The sequence below is a fragment of the Culex pipiens genome, chromosome 1, assembly GCF_016801865.2.
Source record: "Culex pipiens pallens isolate TS chromosome 1, TS_CPP_V2, whole genome shotgun sequence".
Lineage (NCBI taxonomy): Eukaryota > Metazoa > Arthropoda > Insecta > Diptera > Culicidae > Culex > Culex pipiens.
The window spans coordinates 33,766,842-33,788,530 of NC_068937.1; the positions used below are offsets into that span (position 1 = coordinate 33,766,842).

The following is a 21,689-nucleotide window of genomic DNA, read 5'->3' on the forward strand; positions in this document are numbered from 1 at the left end:
GATACGTTTGCGCTGAAAAGGATCCAAAGTTCTTGCAATATTTATGACGGCCCCCAAGCCCACGCACCTCGCACACGTGGTACCCACCCCACTTGATCGGTCGCAAAACATGTGCCACTTCTGTGTGGAAGGTTGCCTGGAAGTTACTTCAATCCTATTTTCAGCGTCATTGAGCAGCAAATCAGAGCACGGTGGAAGCATAAATAATAAGCGGACCCGATCGGAGACCCACCCAACCCAAAGCGACTGTGGAGCTCAAATCCCCCTACTATGGGCAGAGGCGTGGTGATTGGTTTGGTGATGGTTTTTCATTTCTTACTTTTAACCTTCAGATGTCTTATGAATCCCACTGAAGAAATTATTCGATATGATTGTCGAATCTTCATTGAATTTTTTATTGCCATCATTTTAAAATATTATTAGTTTTTTTCCGCTAAAAACCCCTTTTAATGACTTCTGGATTTAAGCAAAAAGTACATTTTTGGCATTAATTTTGAAGGGTCGAAGTTCCTGAACAGGGTTGTTAAAATATCAAAATATCAGCTCTCAGCAACTACAATTATCCCGCCTGAATATTCACGCCTCAAATACAACTGCTCTTCTCTCTTCATTGAAACTCTCAGCGCCGAACATAGCCGAACTCGTTTTCGTTTTTACCCACTCGCGATTGACATTTTCCTTTTCTCTCTCATTCCCGCTTCCACGATCATCCTACCGCAACAGCGTTTAACCACAAAAGCCGCCACAAAACCAATTTCGCAAACGCAGTTTAACGGGACGTCATGCGTGGTCGGCTCCTAATCGCCATCTCGCGTTCTCTCATTGCAGTTTTCGGAGAGATTGAGAGACTCAGCGGTGAGAGCTCTTAGTCGAGGAAAAGGGGAGGAGTGATAGAGAGAGAATGACATCGCTGAGAATCACGAGACACAAGAAGAGATCTCACAAGCTACAGTGACGGCCGCTATACTCTCGGATATTTTTGGTGCAGAGATAATCTATTGATAGCTTTTTTATCACTCATTTGCAACACTGTTCCTGAATAAGTGTCTTTGTTTTCACGAGCTAAGATAGTTTTTGTATTCAAAAGTTATTTTCACTCAATAGATAAGTAAATTTCATTAATGTTTAATCATCTGAATATTAAATGTTTTTTTCTTTAAAAGGCTGTATCTCAGCAAATGTAATTTCAGGATATTTTGCAATTTAAAAATGTTCCAATCTTTTCGACAACATTACTATGGTAATGAATTTTACGTTTAAAAAAAGCCAGTTTTTTATCTCTTCTTATTGACTTATTAAAAAATTGTGTGTCATTAGACAAATATTTGAGGGCTAAAAATTAACATTATAGATAATTTTTATTTTTTTAGTGAATAAAGTCAACAATCTTTTGTTTACTTTTTTAAATCTATTTTGAAATGGGATACTTTTATCTGTTTACAAATTTGGGAACAAAAGTTTGTGTAGATGTAATATTTTAGCAAAAATAATATTTTCATTAACTTACTGTTATTTTGATTTATTTTATGAGCTGGATTCAAATCAAAGGTTTTCCGATTTGGCATGGGAGTTTCTTGGCAAAATAATAAGAACCGTATTTTTTTTTGTTTTGCGATTAGGGTGGTCCTATCCAAAATATGATGGTTTTCAATGATTATCGCAAAAACAAATTTTCTTAGAAAATCATATATTTATATTACGAATAAAACTTTATTTCGTCGCTTGTGTGCTATCTTGTGACACGTCCTATCTTTTTACAGCAGACGTGTCACAAGATAGCACACAAGCGACGATTTATTGAATTGAATGTCTCGGGACCGGGGTACCATCAGCAGAAAATATTTTTTTTTTATTTTCGGCATTTTTTAACATAATAACTCAGAACATAAAATTTTAAGCAATATAAAACATGTTGTAGAGTGTTGCAAGTTTTACTGAATTCCTTTCATTAGTACCTAAAAAAAATATTCCAAAACGATAAAAAAAATGTTTTCAAGATACCTATTTTTGATTATTTTGTTAATATTTTTTTATGAAAACTTGTTAAATTGTAAAACAATTTAAAGATAAACAAATATAACAAAATAATATCCTCAAAATTAGCTCTGTACGGACTGATCTGAAAGCCAAACTAAAAAAAAAGTCAGTCATTTAAAAATTCATGGAATTTTATCACAAAAATATAATTTGGTAAATTTAAATTGGTTAACGAACCAAACAAAATGTTGTTTTTATATCTATAAATAACTGAGAAATAATTGAGTATTTTGTTTACGTTCATGTCCTTGTTAAATTGAAGTTGGTGAATTGGTGAAATGAAATTGAAAAACTTTTATTTAAATTTCAATTAAGAAAAAATGTATAAAATATAAACAAAATCTTCGATTAGAGACCTTAATACAATATTTCCAAGGAATACGTTAGTTTGTGAGGTTGTATATTTTGCAAAAAAAAAAAAAAAAAGGGGAAGTTAATTCTAATACTTGTTTTTTTTCGCACCATCTTAAATCAGTTCTGAAGTAAAAAATTAAGTAAAAGTATAATAATTGAAATTACAAGCCAATTCCTTATTATTATTTTGTTTGGCTATTAGGGTGACCTACGCCGTGTAAGGGTGGCATGAAAAATGGAAATTTTTGTCGATTTTTGCAAAAAAAAACACATTAAAAAAACATGTTTAATAGATTGTGGTTTGGTTGAGCGTTTTAGCAGAATGCATTACTGTGAATACAAAGAGACGAGTTGTTCCTTTTAATTCCGCTATATATTTTTAATATCTTGACAGATACGTATTTCGTCTACTACTTGCAGACTTCATCAGTGTTCTGTTCTCGACTGAGTCTGAGTCGAGAACAGAACACTGATGAAGTCTGCAAGTAGTAGACGAAATACGTATCTGTCAAGATATTAAAAATATATAGCGGTATTAAAAGGAACAACTCGTCTCTTTGTTTAATAGATATGATGAGATAGGATTTTAATAAAAAAAATTTAAAGTTTCAAAAATAAAAAAAACCATACATTTGAAAGGTAGTATATAAACTTTATATCTTGTTTAGAAGGCCTCGGAACCAAATATTACTAGATTTACGACGCGTCTCACGAAAAAAAATAAAAATAACAAAAAATACAAAACGGTTAAAAATCAACTTTCTTCACTGAAACTGCGATAACATTAAAATTTGAGCTAACTTTTTTGGGTACTCTAATTTCCATAATTGAAAGACGAGCAATTCTCTACGAAATCGGTCTTAATTTAAATTTTTGTATTTTTTAATTCCGGCTGAAACTTTTTTGGTGCCTTCGGTATGCCCAAAGAAGCCATTTTGCATCATTAGTTTGTCCATATAATTTTCCATACAAATTTGGCAGCTGTCCATACAAAAATGATGTATGAAAATTCAAAAAAATCTGTATCTTTTTAAGGAATTTTTCTGATCGATTTGGTGTCTTCAGCAAAGTTGTAGGTATGGATACGGACTACACTGAAAAAAAATGATACACGTTAAAAAAAATTGGTGATTTTTTATTTAACTTTTTGTTACTTAAACTTGATTTGCAAAAAACACTATTTTTATTTTTTTTATTTTTTGATATGTTTAAGAGGACATCAAGTGCCATCTTTTCAGACATTTCCAGGTTGTGCAAAAATTTTTCGACCGAGTTATGAATTTTTGAATCAATACTGATTTTTCAAAAAGTCGAAATATTGGTCGCAAAAAATTTCAACTGCATTTTTCGATGTAGATCATATTTTCAATCAAAAAGTACTCCTGTGAAATTTTGATAAAGTGCACCGTTTTCAAGTTAAATCCATTTTAAGTGACCTTTTTGAAAATAGTCGCAATTTTTACTTTTTTAAAATTAGTGGACATGTTTGCCCACTTTTGGAAAAATATTTTTGAAAAGCTGAGAAAATTCTCTATATTTTGATTTTTAGAACTTTGTTGATACAACCCTTAGTTGCTGAGATATTGCCATGCAAAGATTAAAAATCAGGAAAATTGATGTTTTTTAAGTTTCACCTAAACAACCCACCATTTTCTAACGTCGATATCTCAGCAACTAATGGTCCGATTTTCAATGTTAAAAAATGAAACATTCGTGAAATTTTCCGATCTTTTCGAAAAAAAAAAGTTCAATATTTTTGGACTATTAGTTGCTGAAATATCGCCAAAAAAAAGTGTTTTTTTTACCGTGTATCATTTTTTTTCCAGTCTAGTCCGTATCCATTAGGGTGGCTCGACATGATCGATTTTTCAGAACAGGCATTTTCCGGTTCCATTTGGGCCCCCAAACAACCCCCCAAAATTTGGGAGCGATTGGATTTGACCCGGCTTTCCGCAAAGCGATTTAAATTTGTATGGAAATTTGTATGGGAAAACCCTCTTTTTTACATTTTGTTTTTCTTTTTTTTCATTTTTTATTGATTTGGTGTCTTCGGCAAAGTTGTTATCCACCCTGATGAGGACTATTCAGTAAAGAAATAGACACGCGGAATAAAATGGTGAATTTTTAATAAACTTTTTTTTCATAAAAAATCTGTTTCCTAAAATCCGCATTTTTTAAATTTGTTATTCTTTTTATATGTTTTAGGGGAACCCGCATTTTTTAAGCCATTCCGAAGTTTAGACCAGACCAACCATGTCAAAATTTCTTGGAATAAGTAGCTTAAAAACTTTTCCTAAGACACCAACGCTTTAAAAGGTCACCAGTAGAAGTTAGGGCTTGGACACCCTGTAGGTGTGTCACCCTGCATGTCAATAATTTTAAATAAAAGCCACATTCATATACAACAACTTTTCCTAAGACACCATTTTGCTAGGTTGCTTCCTTATTACGTTAAAAAATAAGATTTCGAAATATCTACAGAAGTACTGGCAGTGTTAGCAAGAAATATAATTTTCAGCAGTTATTTTGAAATGCCTCTTTTAAAAACTCTGTATCTTTTTCCAGCAGCAAGATAGGACCATACTTTCTTTGGGAAAGTTTTAAAGGGGAATCAGGACTATACTTCTACGGTGTTTGTTTTTAAATTGAGTGAAAAATGAAAATTATAAAAATCAAAATGGCTTTTCTCATACAAATTTCCATACAAATTTGAATCGCTTTGCGGAAAGCCGGGTCAAATCCAATCGCTATAATGGGTCCCAAATGGTACCGGAAAATGCCTGTTCTGATTGAATTAGTCCATTTTAAAATTTTCCAATACAACTTCAAGCCACCCTAGTATCCATACCTACAACTTTGCCGAAGACACCAAATCGATGAAAAAAATTCTTCAAAAGATACAGATTTTTATACATCATTTTTGTATGGACAGCTGCCAAATTTGTATGGAAAATTATATGGACAAACTAATGATGCAAAATGGCTTCTTTGGGCATACCGAAGGCAAAAAAAAGGTTCAATCGGATTAAAAAATACAAAAAAATCGTATGACCGAAATCTGAGAGAACTGCTTCACGGTGGGTAAGAAGGGGATTATTATGCAATTTGCATGCACCTCGGAAATTCCTTCTGGGGTTTGTTGGAGGGACTATTCTGAGTCAGAAAAACCGATTCCCAAAATATTCTGTCGGTGAAAACTGATTTTATCTCGATTTGAAGATAAAAAACCTAATATATCACCTAAAACCTCAAAAATACGTCTAACATCTCGGTCTAACTCTGGACAAAGAAGTTAATTTTCATCAAGATATCAATTCTTAGTTCCCAAAATATAATCCTGACATAGTACACCTTAAATCGGTCCATTACTTGAGTCCCAGCGTCATCAGGAGGTGTAAAATAGTGTTATTTAAAAAAAAATATTTTCAATTTGCTCTGGTAAATAAACTGTCATGTCTGAATTCAAAAACTAATGTTGTAGCATTGTTGCAAACAAAATGAAGAACAATTTTGCAGAAAAAAGTATGACATTTTATCCATTTTCGGTAATGTTATGTCTATTTTAGTGGGAAAGTTGCTGCCAATTTTCAAAATTCTTCGATGTTTAATCAATTCCTGTTATAAACAGCTACTATGATCATACTCAGTAGGATGTAACAAAAATTACATTTTGGCGGGCATTTAGGGGCTGGTTACGGTGGGCATACTGAGTCCAAATCCCAAATATGAGCTTGATTGAACTTAATAGGAGCTGTCGCTATGCATTTGAATTTTTCATAGGATTCAACTCGTAAAAAACATGTTTTTCAAAAATGTAGATTTTTTAGGCACTTTGGCCACTGAAGCGTTTATTGTCAACATCATTGGCGTGTAGGCCAGATCCTTGCGCATGTTTTGGTATATATAACATTGAATTGACGCACTCTGGAGCTCAGGCCTTCAAAGTCTTGAAATTTTTCGAAAAAACAGATCAGCAGAAAATATAGGCGACGCGCCATTCCATTTTGCTCAAAACTTCAATGTTATATATACCAAAATATGCGCAAGGATCTGGCCTACACGCCAATGATGTTGACAATAAACGCTTCAGTGGCCAAAGTGCCTAAAAAATCTACATTTTTGAAAAACATGTTTTTTACGAGTTGAATCCTTTGTAAAATTCAAATGCATAGCTCCTATTAAGTTCAATCAAGCTCATATTTGGGATTTGAGCGCAGTACGCCCACCTTAACCAACCCCTGAATGCACGCCAAAGAGTAGTTTTTGTTACATCTTACTGAGTATGATCGTAGTAGCTGTTTATAACAGGAATGAGTTAAATATCGAAGAATTTTGAAAATTGGCAGCAATTTCCCCACTAAAATAGACATAACTTTACTGAAAATGGATAAAATGTCATACTTTATTCTGCAAAATTGTTCTTCATTTTGTTTGCAACAATGCTACAACATTAGTTTTTGAATTCAGACATGACAGTTGATTTACCGGAGCAAATTGAAAATATTATTTTTCAAATAACACTATTTTACACCGATTTAAGGTGTACTATGTCAGGATTATATTTTGGGAACTAAGAATTGATATCTTGATGAAAATTAACTTCTTTGTCCAGAGTTAGACTAAGATTTTAGACGTATTTTCGAGGTTTTAGGCGATATATTAGGTTTTTTATCTTCAAATCGAGATAAAATCAGTTTTCACCGACAGAATATTTTGGGAATCGATTTTTCTGACTTAGAATAGTCCCCCCAACAACCTCCAGAAGGAATTTCCGAGGTGCATGCAAGTTGCATAATAATCCCCTTCTTACCCACCGTGTGCTTAGACGCAAGGCAAAAAAGGGGTCGTATCGTTCATCCGTCACGAGAACCATCGAATAATAATGAATTTTATTCGCCCTTTCATTCTACGCCACTGGCGCTGGCCCAAGGTTTGGATGATTGATTGGGGACGATTTTTACGAGATTGCTTTTTAAGTAGGATACTGGGTGCGGTGGCGGCTCCCATTTCATCAGGTTTAACGTTGTTTTGATTTCGTTACCGAACGAGGTTTGTGTATTTTGATAATTCTAAATTTACGCAACCATCGGAGCCCCGATAAATTCTGTTTCCAGCTTAAAATTTGGCCAAAACGTGAGTTCAAAGCAATCGCAGCAAAAAAAAATCGCGTATTTGAAATGACTGCAACTCAAACAACAACCAAAACTCCCAACGTAATTACAAGCGCTCAACTTGTCGGTTGGGCTCAACAAAAATGGGGAATTTAAATGTAGCTGTACTTTGGCTGGAAAACAACTGTTTACCAACCGTGACGGAAAATGTTTGCTCTCGGGACAACTTTGGACCGCCATTTTCCACGTAAAACGGCAAGGACTACTGAGGTTCTGTTTTATGGCACCATTCATGGAAACGCCACACCCGACGAGTCAAAAGCGTGATTATCTCGGTTAAAAGGGTTAATGAAGTACCACGGCTAGCACTAGCTGATTATAAACAGTAAAAAAAAGTTTCAATATTAACGTTTGAAAATGTTTTGTAAATAGTGACATTGTTTTTGACCCAAACTTTTCCTAAATTTTAATAAAACTTTGGTTCATATCGAGATTTTTTTTCTGTAGCCCTCGAAAAGGCATCGTCGTAAACCCCCACCGGGCGTAAAGCTTCGGTGTTGCAGGTTGTTTTTATGGAAAATAATGGAAAACTTTTGCAACTGACCACCCGGTGTGCGGTACGTCCTTGGGTGCATTTTGGCAAAAGATGGTTTTGTAATTTAATTAAAATTAGCTGGGGTTAAAAGTTGTGGCAAATGTTACCTAGCCGAATGTGTAAAGTTTGTTGAAGTAACAAAAATGCACCATATCGTCGCTGTCATGCTAACTTGTCGCACGTGCACTTTAGGCCAAATTGAGTTAAGAACGCCATTTTGTGCTGCTCACAATGTCTCACCTTTTGACATTCACAGACCTCCTAAATTCGATTCCAATCCTGAGATATTCAATAGAAACAAAAACAAAAACTCCGTGCATTTTTGTCACTTTTCATATGAAAGAAGTTTCAATCTTATCGTGCTATCTTGACACACCCTAAAAATTGCTGTAAGTGCGACAACTGGACAAACGGATTTCAGGTCAGAACGCGTTTGACACACGTACATGCCCGACAATCGTAAACATTTGTAATTATAACTCGGGACTCGCGCAACCAAATTCAACCAAACTTTGGGACAATGCACAGCATGGTCTTCCAAACAAAACGTGAATGTTATTGTTTACATTGCGTACTCTATTTTTTATTTATTCCCGAGCAGGGGTAAATAACACGGGAATACCAGATTCTGGTATTACTTGGGCAAATAACAGCGACCAAAATGTGCCCTTGGTTGCCCAGTAATAGATGGTAAAATACCATGAAATCATACCAAAGTCTTGTATGTGGAAGGGCACAACAATACCAAACCATGTTATTCCAAGGGTAAAATAATACCTAAAAATAAAATCATATCAATACCAAGTTGAGGTCTTCTGGATTTTTGAACATTGCTTGAATACCAAAACTTGGTATTGCCATGGTTTTATTTTTAGGTATTCCCGCGCCCTTGGAAAATCAGATTTTGGTATTCCTGTGGTCATCCAAATACATGATTTTGGTATGATTTCATGGTATTTTACCATCTATTACTGGGCAACCAAGAGCACATTTTGGTCGCTGGTACTTGCACAAGTAATACCAAAATTTGGTATTTTCTTACCATTTTTAGTGCAGCAGTTGCAGTTTGTGAAACAACGGAAATGATCCAAATGCAAGAGCCAAATCTACTCACCTGATGATTCCATGTTGTTCTTAGTGATATTCTTCACCACACCGAATGCATTTGTCATTGATGAACGGCCTGTGCTTGAAGTTCTTGAAGCTTCTGAAAAATAACAAGATTGAAAAATAAGTATTATTAAAATGAAACCGGATTGAAATTCACCAAAATTTAATAATCTGTTGATTGACTCGTTTTTCAAAGTATTTGGTTGTCCTGACTTAAAGAAATTTCAACGTTTTTGAAAAAAATATTAGTGAGTATATCACAGAAAAAAAATCAGCTTTAACATTTTTATATTTCAAGTCATTTTAGCGCAAAATTAATTATCTCGCCAAAATTTTTAAAAAAATTCCATAGTTTCAGAGAAAATTGATGAAACCTTTCAATACCAAAATAATACCAAAATGTGCCATCCTGACTTAGAAATTTTCCACAATTTCAGGTCTTTTCTGTAGGGGGTATATCAAAAATGTTTAAAATCAAGTTTGAAATTTCCGATTTTCAATGAAAGCATTCTCTTTGAGACATCATTTTAGCGCAAAATTAATTATTTTGTCAAAATTGGTCAAAATTTTCCCATAGTTTCAGAGGAATTTGATAAAACACTTTAATACCAAAATAATACCAAAATGTGCCATCCTGACTTAGAAAATTTTCCACAATTTCAAGTCATTTCTGTAGGGGGTATATCAAAAATGTTTAAAATCAAGTTTGAAATTTCCGATTTTCAATGAAAGCATTCTCTTTGAGACATCATTTTAGCGCAAAATTAATTATTTTGTCAAAATTGGTCAAAATTTTCCCATAGTTTCAGAGGAATTTGATGAAAACTTTCAATACCAAAATAATACCAAAATGTGCCATCCTTACTTAGAAAATTTTCCACAAATTCAGGTCTTTTCTGTAGGGGGTATATCAAAAATGTTTAAAATCAAGTTTGAAATTTCCGATTTTCAATGAAAGCATTCTCTTTGAGACATCATTTTAGCGCAAAATTAATTATTTTGTCAAAATTGGTCAAAATTTTCCCATAGTTTCAGAGGAATTTGATGAAACCTTTCAATACCAAAATAATACCAAAATGTGGTGTTCGACCATTGACAAATTCTGCAATTTTGCAATATCAAAACAATACCTTAAATTGGTATGATACCACATTTTGCTCTTGCTTAATCCTTAAGACAAATTTTTAAGGGTCCAGGATAACCAAAATTTGGGATTGATACCAGAGAAATGTATTATTATGCATTTCCCTTGTTATTTACCCATGCTCGGGTTTAAGGACAAACATAAAAACGAATTTTTCTCGGAACGTCAAAAAGCGACGTACGTCAAGTTAGCACGACTGCGTCGATATGAGAAAGAATCAAGACATAAATCTTTTTTTTTCGACACACCAAGCATTTGTGCATAACACGGAAACAAATACAAATCCCGACATCGTGAATAGTGTTCATGAATTTGAGAACCACGAAGAAATATGTTCACGTTTATAGTGCAAATGCACCATACTTATCAACAAGTTTCTTCGTGGTTCTCAAATTCTTTACGATTGCAGGAATTGTTTTTTTGTCTTTGTAGGTTTGTGCAAAAACGAAAAAAATAAAACCAAAAAGAACAGTTTAATTTTATTTCAGCTTACGTCAAGTCATGCATGAGCGTTGCAATGATTTAAGAAAATGCTCATTTAATCCTTGGTGGAAAATGTTGAATGCTACAATACCCTCGGGATTAATAATTCTTTGGTTGGAAAGCGCAAAACATAAACCAGCAACGAGCCGCTTGCTTACCCCCTCATAAATAGCTTTTATCTCAGCTGCTGGGAATGAAATATTGCCTCTTGCTTTGGTTTAATTCAAATTTGGTTATATTTTTGATTTGTTTGCCACTGCTGGCAACACTGCTGAGTGGCACTTTCCGAAATTTTGGGATTAACATTTCATAAAGGTCCATCAAGATATGCTTATGAAAGTTCGTTTAGATTATCGTTAAGCCCTTTTCAATTGTTGCGTTCCATTTCTTTGTGAATGGAAGTACTTTTTCGGTGAAAAAAAAAAAAAAAACAAAAAACTCAAAAGTTCAACAGCTCGCTCAATTCTTAACCGATACTCGTTTCTCACTTTACCCAACGCTTAACCTTATTCCTCGCATGTGTTTGTCTTTACTTACAGACGTTCCGGATTACGGGGCCGTTAACGAACCGGTGCCGGCTGGTACGGAAGGCAGAGCTTCAAATTGGGTGTCAAAATGTGAAGAAAAAAAATAATCGTGAAACCCGTGCGTGCGTGGGCGTGATGTGAGATTATTTTTTCATCATCATCATCATCCCTGGAGGAAGAAAGAAGAAGTTTTGAAGGGTTTCTCAGGCTTTGAGTAGGGTGTGTGTTGAAAGTGAGGTTAGCTTTCCAGATTGAAGTGATTCCTCGCGTGGGAAGTGATGCCAGCAAATCACTAGAGAGTGTTCCTTTGTAGTTGGAGGAATAAAAAGAAGAAAAATCTCGATTCCAAAATGAAAATGAAGGCCAACGACTTTAAGAACATGCCGGAGGAGGAAATGGCCATGATGATCCAGGGCCTGCTCGGTCTCGGTTACGTTGGGGACCACCCGGTAAACGGGTCCGCGCCCCAGCCCGACTACAGCAGTCCCATTCTGAAGCCGGTCGTGGCCCGGATCTACCCGCTCTTCATCATCTTGTACGCCCTGCCGGCGGCCCTCGGAATCGCCACCAACGTGCTCGTCATGATGTACATCAGCAAGTACAAGCTGAACCGGGACGCGACGCAGGCGTTCCTCGTGAATCTGGCCGTTTGCCACACGGTCCAGTGCACGTTCGTGCTTCCGATCACGCTCATGGTGATGCTGCTCCAGAACTGGATCTTTGGCCAGTTTCTGTGCTTCTTTCTGCCGCTGCTGCAGGTGAGTGACTTGGGCGGGGCTGAAAATTTGGTTGATGAAAATATCAAAAGAAGGATGTATAAACAAATACAAACCAAAAACCCAAAACTCGATCCCGGAGGCATCCACCGATAGATCGTTTCCTGGGTCAGTCCAGAGCTGGGGATTATTGGCCTAGAATGGAGACGTATGCTCGTCTTTTAGTGCAGTTTACCCCATACCACTTGCTTTTTGTTACAATTGTGTTCAAAATCCCACACGATCATTGTATTGACTCACGTGATGAAGCACCTTTTTAACAACGCCTCCGTCTCCAATTTTTCAACCCGCGATGGCGCCGCCACAGTCTCCGTTTGTGCAGACGCCTCCGCCGTATTGCCCCACTCAACATCCAGGATTCCAAGCCCACGCCCAAACAGCTCCGCGATTCCAGGCACCAGCTCCACCGTCTGGCCCGCGTGGCCATCCTCCGACCTTCCAACCATCGCGTTTCCAGACGCCCTCGAACGAAAGGATGGTCTGGTTCCAGGTTGGACCAGGACAACAAAATCTGGTTCTGGAAGAAGACGGACGGTTGGTACGCCCAGACCAGCAGCCGCAGCAAAGTTTCTGGTACAGCCGCAGCAACGGGACTACTGGCTGCAGCAGCGCAGCAAGGTACAACCGCTTGATGACGAGATGGAAGAAGGGGAGATTCGGGATTAAACGAAGCGTGTGTGTGAGTGTTTTTGTTGAAAAACCCAGACGTGACCAACAAGTTTCAAAGTCGAAATACACAAAGGCAAAAAAAAATGGTTGTGTTGCAAACCCTTTACCGAATACGGACGGAAACTTCAAGTACCTACCATGCCACAATTTGGAAAGGCGCGGCATTTATCGATAAATAATATAATATTAACTTATCGTTAAATAATATCGCGCACAAGAATACAACTTCAGTTATGTTACTTACATGATGCTGCTGGAACATCCTCTTGCGGCATCTGACCTCGATAGCCCTGCGGGTCATATCGCGGATCTCCGGCAATTGCGGATACTGACGCTACTCTCGCCACTACCCGAATAAAACCTCTAGGTTAACAATCAAAATCGATCGTATATGTGAGATAAACCTGGACACATCATTTAATAATAATATTAAATTAAAAAAAATTGGGATGATTAAGGGGCTAGCGGGGTTTGCTGGCGCGGAACATGCATGCTGGTGAACTCTGTGTCGTTCTAGGGGCCACGTCACATCGACGACGTCGTGCTATCTTGTCGCACCCGCCATTTCGACGTTCCGAGAAAAACGCGTTTGAATGTTTGACCTTGAATAAACAAAATCTAGAGCACGTTTTGTTTGGCTGACCATTCCCATTGTCCCGAAGTTTGGTTGAAGTTGGTTGCTGGAGTCCCGAGTTATAATTACAAATGTTTACGGTAGTCTAACTTGTACGTGCGTCAAACGCGTTCTGATCTGGAATCCCTTTGGCCATTTGTCGCACTTACAGCAATTTTCAGGGAGTGACAAGATAGCACGACGAGATTGAAACTTCTTTCATATGTAAAGTGACAAAAATGCACGGAGTTTTTTCGGTTTTTATTGAATATCTCAGGATTGAAATCGAATTTTGGGGATCTGTGAAGGTCAAAAGGTGAGGCATTGTGAGCTGCACAAAATGGCGTTCTTAACTCAATTTGGCCCAAAATGCACGTACGACAAGTTAGCACAACGGCGACGACATGTGCACAAGGACAGAAAACACACAAGAATTCTACTTACGAGCCCGTCGTATTGTTGCGCTTTCTCCCTTTCTCCGCCTTTTACGGTTCGGCGTTGTACACTATTGTTCTGCGAGCCGAGTTGTGCTACTTGCTACAGCTGTGCGATCACGGCTTTTACTGCTGCTTGTGTGGTTGATCGATTCACCTATACACGGATCGAAATTCTGTAAGCTAATCCAAACTCTATTTTGTCGAATTTGTAAATATAGAAGTCTGGAGTTGAGGCATAATTTGTATAACCCCCCGGTCACGCCGTGTTTCCCTCATTGACCGCTGGGAGCACTAGTAGGCTGACAGTACAGTCTGTCATGTATGGTATTGTTTGTTTATCTTCGTGATGTTATTTTCTGTGATCTAGATTTAGGAATTCTTGTATTGTAAAATTGTGATAATAAGTCTTCTGTGTTGAACCTCCGAGGGGGCAGGTGACCTCTCGGAGCCTTGAAAACCACCGTGTTTTATTAGTACGGTGAGAAACGTCTTCGTCCGCCATCGTCCTTGAAGCAAGGAGGTAATCACAATGTAGGGAACAGTATTCGATGAACAAAGAAGAATGACGGATGATTTTCAGGCTTTCAACTATTGCTGGGTAAATATTTTCGTAATTTATTTAGGATGGATCTAAAAAAATGCTAAATAGATGCTGTTAATCTCATCCTTTGTGATGAAAAAACGAGCGAGGACTTCACAAACTGGTCAACCATTCCCAACCATTTTGTTGTTCAAAATTTGTTTTTTGGGAGCATTGTTGAACCATTTTTATGTTTACAAATTCAGAGTAACCGGATTAGCTTACAGGATTTCTATCCTTTCATGCGAATGAAATGTATCGATTGGCACGTGGTCGGTCTCAAATTCTACCGACCAACGTTCTTTTTGTTATCTCCTTTCTCTAAGTTCTCTTTCAAAATCTGATCTGGACACTGTCTACGGCTTCAATCCATTTTTTTGAAGATGTTGCGCGTTATCATCGCATGCTTTTGGCATGATATTCTAGGTACTTGACTCTTACGTCCCAAGCAGAGATGATGTCTGCAGCGCAACAGTTTCCAAATTACTACAACCTGGAGTTGGCGTGACCTAATACACCACCTCGAAGTAGACACCATGGTGCTGCAGTAACTACGATTCACAATCACAAACGGGATTAAGTAGCTTGATACTCAAACAGAAAAAAAAACTTTTGAAAAGGGCACATAAGAGCAATTCTCTACGAAATCGGTCTTTATTTAATTTTTTTTTGTTTTTTTTTGATCCGACTAAAACTTTTTTTAGTTCCTTCGGTATGCCCAAAAAAGCCATTTTGCATTATTAGTTTGTCCATATAATTTTCCATACAAATTTGGCAGCTGTCCATACAAAAATGATGTATGAAAATTCAAAAATCTGTATCTTTTGAAGGAATTTTTCGATTGATTTGGTGTCTTCTGCAGGTTGTAGGTATGGATAAGAACTACACTGGAAAAAAATGATACACGGTAAAAAATGTGGTGATTTCTAATTTCACTTTTTGTCACTAAAACTTTATTTGCAAAAAATTACTATTTTTAATTTTTTACCAGCTTTTCAGAAATTTTCAGGTTGTGCAAAAAATCTTTGACCGAGTTATGAATATACTGGTTTTTCAAAAAAATCGAATTATTGGCCGCAAATTTTTTTCAATTTAATTTTTCGATGTAAAATCAAATTTGCAATCAAAAAGTACTGACGTAAAATTTTGATAAAGTGCACCGTTTTCAAGTTAAAGCCATTTTTACGTAACATTTCGAAAATAGCAGCAGAATGTATGGCCCATGTCGTATTGACAAAAAGTTAAATTAAAAATCACAATCCATTTTACCGTGTATCATTTTTTCAGTGTAGTCCTTATCCATAAAGTTTTAATTTTCATACATTATTTTTGTATGGACAGCTGCCAAATTTGTATGAAAAATTATATGGAAAATTATATAATGGAAAATTATATAATGATGCAAAATGGCTTTTTTGGGCATTCCGAAGGCACCAAAAAAGTTTCAGCCAGATTAAAAAATACAAAAAAAATCGAATGACCGAAATCTCAGAGAATTGCTCAAAAGCAGTTTGACAGTTGTAATTGTTTTCAATTTCATAAAAAAAAAGATTTTATTTCAAGAGCTTTTTGCAAAGTTCTTTGTGATATTGGTCACCTGCACCATTTTTTTGTAACGAAAAAGAGAATATTAAATTACTCATCTTTAAATCGCAAACCACAAATAACGTAGATTTTTTTGAGGATTGTAGAACTTAATTTTGCTTTTGTTTTCGTTGAGAAGCTTAGGGGACTTTTGGGTAATATGGACACCTCTAAAAAAAATGTTTAGATATAAAGTGAAAACGGCAACTTAAATGATAAGGCCAATGCTAGTGATGGCCTAGCAGTATGGAAAAACTAAAAATGTTGGAATAGGTCAAGTAGTTTTGGTACAATCTGTGAATGTTCCCTAAGGCCTTCTGGCGCTGTCTTAGATTGTAATATTTTAGCGTTGGGAAATATGGTTTTGCAAAGATTCTATGGCAAAAATGTGAATAATTATTGTTTAAGGCAGTTGTTTAGACGATGTCTGAGGTATGTAGGGTAGATGACCCTATTTTGGACCTACTATGCAAAGCATCAACTTATTTCGTCTTGTTCTCGGGAATGGATTAACTAATTTGGCTCGTTCCAGGATTGTTTTGTAGCTTAATTAATGCTTAAGAAAGTATACCATAATTGCATTTTGGACTTACAGAATGTATTTTAGAGCCATCGCTGTACCTATTTTGGACCCACACTCTGATTGATTGAAATTTTGACAACTCGCATTGCGGCGTGCTACGTAAAAATATTTAGCATTTTATCCATTTTTAATCACAAAAAATTGTATTTGTCCTGTCCTGTCATGTCATTGTGGGGTAAGTTGGACATACTTGAAATACTACCTGTCAGACTTTTTATTGATGATCTGCTTAGTCTTCATACTAACTTTTATTGATTGGTTATATTTGTTTTAATTCTAATTGTTTCGTGTTGTGACTTGTTTGAACAACATTGGTGGAGACTGCTTTGTAGATATATTTTCATGAATATATATCCAAATAATTATTGGTGTTTTGATTCAATTGATTTTGAATACAATCAAACTAAATATTAAACTAAAAACAACCTACCTAACACTTTTGAAACTCTAAACTGCAGCGTTTGGTAAGGTATGTCAACGCCTTCTTCCTCCCCTGTTGCTTTTTGTGAAATGTGATCCGTTCGCAGCATCCTCTCTGTGGTAAACACAACGTGGTAGGGCTGGCCGCTTTAATTGTTGTCATAGATTTTTGGAGTTCTCGGATGTACTGCAATTATTAATATTGACAAGAAGAGTGCTTGGGCATAATCGGATAAGATCGAGTTGATTTTCATGGCTTACGTTCATTATTTACCAATTTCTCATAATTTTTTTTATTGTTATTGCTTTTATTCATTTTGAAATTTGAATAAAAACAACAATTTCAAATCTTTCTAATTCTATAACATTGAAAAATGATTTTCAAAATGAAGAAAATTTCCATTGACCATTGAAATAATCCTTTAAATTTCAAAGAATTTGCCGGTACTGCATGAAAAGGAGCACATTCAAAGACATCAACCATCTTTATAGTTTCAACTTGCTGAATAGAAATAGAGATGCAACTGTCTTCACTTTTCCTCGAAGCATTCTGGCAGCATGTACACGTTTTACACGTCAAATGAGAATGAGAAGCAAGCACTTTAGATGATGGATGTATATCATGCATGAGGCTTTTACTTTAGTAGATTTCATACTAGATAGAGTTGTAAGTTAGCACGGAAAATCGGAATGCTTGAAGTTTGGGTGAATCGCATCATCAAAATTTTAAAAAAATTGGTTTGAGTTAAACATCTAAATTATTTAAATAAAGTGACCTTATTTCTCCTCGACCTCAATCGCTGTCAATCACGAACCATTTCTCTCTACCGAAGAAGATTATCCATTCACCAAACGTTCCTTTCCTTAACGGGGCGAAGGGATATCATCTTCCATTGGTAACCACAGCTCAGAAAGAGATGAAATCACGTCTTTTTCAGCTTGGATGCTGTTTGTGCACCAAAGTGCTGCAACAGAGTGTGCATTCATAGTGGCTCATTAATCCTAATAACTTCTAAGAGCAGGTAAATGAGCTGCGATGAGAGGTTGAGGTTAGCGTTCCTCGGGGTACTAATTGGAATTCGATTTTTGTAAGATAGATAGTCGTCATTAAAAGTTGAAAAAGTCAAAAGCCTACAAATTTAAACTGCCTAAAAGTCCACCTAAATTCGAAAAGATTTCTTCATCTCAAACGCTAGGAAAAAGCCCTCAGTTGTTGCTAATGGTCGGCTCGGCCTTAATGTGATCAAGGAGTTCAAATCACTCCGGTTTGTCGTCCCCGCTCATCCATGAACGAAAATTGACGTTGAAAGGCTTGACAAACGATGATGAAGTAGCTCTTTCACTTGGGTTTGATGGAAAGTGGTGTGGTGCTTTTCACTTTCTTTTTCTGTTGAATATTAAAGATGGAGCCTGTCAAACACGTTTTTACGTAAAATTTGATCAAAGTCATAGAAAATAAATTTTTTAGACAACATTTCACTGAAAGAATCAATGATGTATTATTGGCAAACCCTCGAAGTCATGTTTCATATCTTACCCTGACACCACGTGAAAGCTTCTTGCTTCCCGGTAAAGAGGAGAAGTAACAGTTCACGTCACTATCCGGATTGCAGTATCTACACTATGTGCAAAAGTTCACTCTGGCTATAGTGACCGAGCGCACCGGATATTGGAATCAGTGACTGCAAATAAAGACTTTCTCGATAAATTCTAGACTTTTGAACTTTGACCAAGAAGGGGGACAGGGAATAATGGAGTTTTTATCGGATCGCTTTGAAAAGAGTTTTGAAGTGCAGTTTTTTAAGGGGAAGAAATGTCAAGTTTTAAGACAGGTTAATGGAAATTTGACTATCGATGAGAGCGATGTGCATGTCAATAAATTGAATCCTTTTTGCTTTTTATACCCGGAGCAACATTTTAAAGGGGCGGTACGACATTGCTCTTATGGCCTTTCGTTTAAAAGGCCGTGAGAGCAATGGCGAACCGCCCCTTTTAAATGTTGCTCCAGATATGGTCTTTTGCTTTATTTAAGGGTGCACAGCAACCAAGGAAGTTGTTGTCTTCTTATTTTGTTGAACTTACGGACCCAATCCTAAAATAATTTGATTATAAAAATTTACATACTTTGTTGTAAATCGTTATGGAAATAGTAGCTTAGGGGATGAATACAAAAACATATCGATAGTTCCCGTAGTTTTGGAGATACTAAAATGTCTGTAACAAAAATCTGGGTGCAAAAGCTTTGGTTGATGTGCACCGTTAAAAAAAAAAACGAGAGTGCACAGCCAAGCCAAGTGGCACTAGTGATGAGTGATTGATTGATTGTGGATTAAAATGTTTAATGTATTCTCAAGTAACATTTTTAAGCCAACTAGCCTCCACCTAGTTTTATTATGGTTTTATGGTAGCATCTTGTTTGCTTAATAGCTTAATTTCGGCATTTACACAACCAATAAGCAAAAACTAATTATTAGGTTCTAACATGGTGTTATGCCTCGGACATAAAAACTGGTGGCAATAAAAGCCAACTAGCTTTCAATAAGGTTTTATGAACATTTTAAGAGAGTCTTGAAAACCAGATGGCAATGCCATGCCAAACGGTTTTATCGTATGCTTCTTTAAAACCAAGGGTGTTGTAGCCGCAAGAGCCATTAGGCATGCAAAAAGCTCACTTTCAACCATAAGCTCCTAAAAACGCTTTTTACGCAGCCAAATAGCAATGCATAAATATGGCGCCAAGCGAAAAAAAAGATATAAAAAGCATAAATTTTATTAAAATTTGATGAAAACACACATTTATGCTGGATCCCGGACACAATTAGCATAGCGATAGAAGTTTAAAATTAATTTTAATTTTTTTTTTCAAAAAAATGGCATGCAATAATTTTTTGCATTCAAACAATAAGTACAAAAGAATTATTTCTGATGAAGCGAGTTGATATTTTTGGTTCTATCACCCCCAAATTTATCAATAAAACTTCAACCGCAGCTGAATTTGAGTCACCAATTGGGAGAAATAAGCTTTCAAATTATTATTATTACTTTGCAAACCATCACCATTATATTGTTTGGCAAGACGAAGACTTTTTTTTTGCCAGAATAAAACCTTTTGGCATAAGACGTTTGAAGACGCATGAAACATCATCTTTCCATTTCTCCTAACTAGGTTTTAACAAAGGTTTTATCAAGGCTTTCAGGAGGTTTTTAGGATTCAGTTGTAAAGCCTTCAACTCCAATGTGGGTTTTGTAAACAGACCGTCACAACCTTTTGGGTCTTTAGAGGGGTTTAAGGGGGTCCTGGGGATCTTGTGGTTTTAATGTTGGTTTTGGCTGATAGGTTTTATAGCGGTTGTAACAGCTGGGTAATTCTCTACCAACTCACACGAAATCGGGAAAAGTTGCCCCGACCCCTCTTCTATTTGCGTGAAACTTTGTCCTAAGAGGTAACTTTTGTCCCTGATCACGAATCCGAGGTCCGTTTTTTGATATCTCGTGACGGAGGGGCGGTACGACCCCTTCAATTTTTGAGCATGCGAAAAAAGAGGTGTTTTTCAATAATTTTCAGCCTGAAACGGTGATGAGATAGAAATTTGGTGTCAAAGAGACTTTTATGTAAAATTAGACGCCCGATTTGATGGCGTACTCAGAATTCCGAAAAAACGTATTTTTCATCGAAAAAAACACTAAAAAAGTTTTAAAAATTCTCCCATTTTCCGTTACTCGACTGTAAAATTTTTTGGAACATGTCATTTTATGTGAAATTTAATGTACTTTTCGGATCTACATTGACCCAGAAGGGTCATTTTTTCATTCAGAACAAAAATTTTCATTTTAAAATTTCGTGTTTTTTCTAACTTTGCAGGGTTATTTTTTAGAGTGTAACAATGTTGTACAAAATTGTAGAGCAGACAATTACAAATTTTTTTATATAATTCAAACTAAAATGAACTATTGGCGAGATACAGCGATTTTACTGAAAAAAGTTTGATTTTGCACTGCACTCTGTCCTATGAATTCAAATCCGAAATAAGTTTCTCACATATAAAAACCGAATTATGCGAGATTCATTCCTTTTTGTTGAAAAGTACACCATGAACTTCCGAGTGCTGCGCAAAATCAAACTTTTTTCAGTAAAATCGCTGTATCTCGTGAATAGTTCATTTTAGTTTGAAGTCTACATTGATTATTATGTAAAATTGTCCGGGAAACACGATGGTGATAAAATAAAACAAATAAAAATATAATCAATTGGTCAAAACTGATGTTTTATACATAAAACGTTAAAATATAATATTAGTGGGCATTTAAGGGTTAAAATTTTATTTTTATCGAGTTCCTTGGACAATTTTCTATAAAATGCAACCTGTAGATAGTCTTTTGCTCAAATAGTTGCAAAGTTATGATTAAAAGAAAAAAAAGTTTTTTAGAAAATCGCCAAAAAAGAGGGCGGTGGCAAAAATAGAGGGATGGCCCAATCAGCACCAAACTTGGGATTTCTGTTAACTATCGATAGATAAACGTTCCCTTTAAGTTTGGTCCAAATCGGTGAAGGTCGAGTCCAAAAGTGTACTCAGTTGTTCTGGAATGACCCATATAGACATAAGTGGTTTGCTTATAAACATCACGAGTTATCGCGATTTTACGAAAAAAAGTTTTGAAAAAGTTA

At 36.0% G+C, this 21,689-nt stretch overlaps 1 protein-coding gene across 1 annotated transcript in view; it reads left to right on the forward strand.

Annotated features, from left to right (window-relative positions):
• LOC120419264 (G-protein coupled receptor moody) overlaps positions 1 to 21,689 on the forward strand; it is a 278,652-nt gene that overhangs the window by 33,596 nt on the left and 223,367 nt on the right. The window contains exon 2 of the mRNA XM_052708632.1: positions 11,374 to 12,119. Coding sequence (XP_052564592.1) covers positions 11,712 to 12,119 — 408 coding nt within the window. The 5' untranslated portion in view covers positions 11,374 to 11,711. The remainder of the gene's footprint in view (positions 1 to 11,373; positions 12,120 to 21,689) is intronic.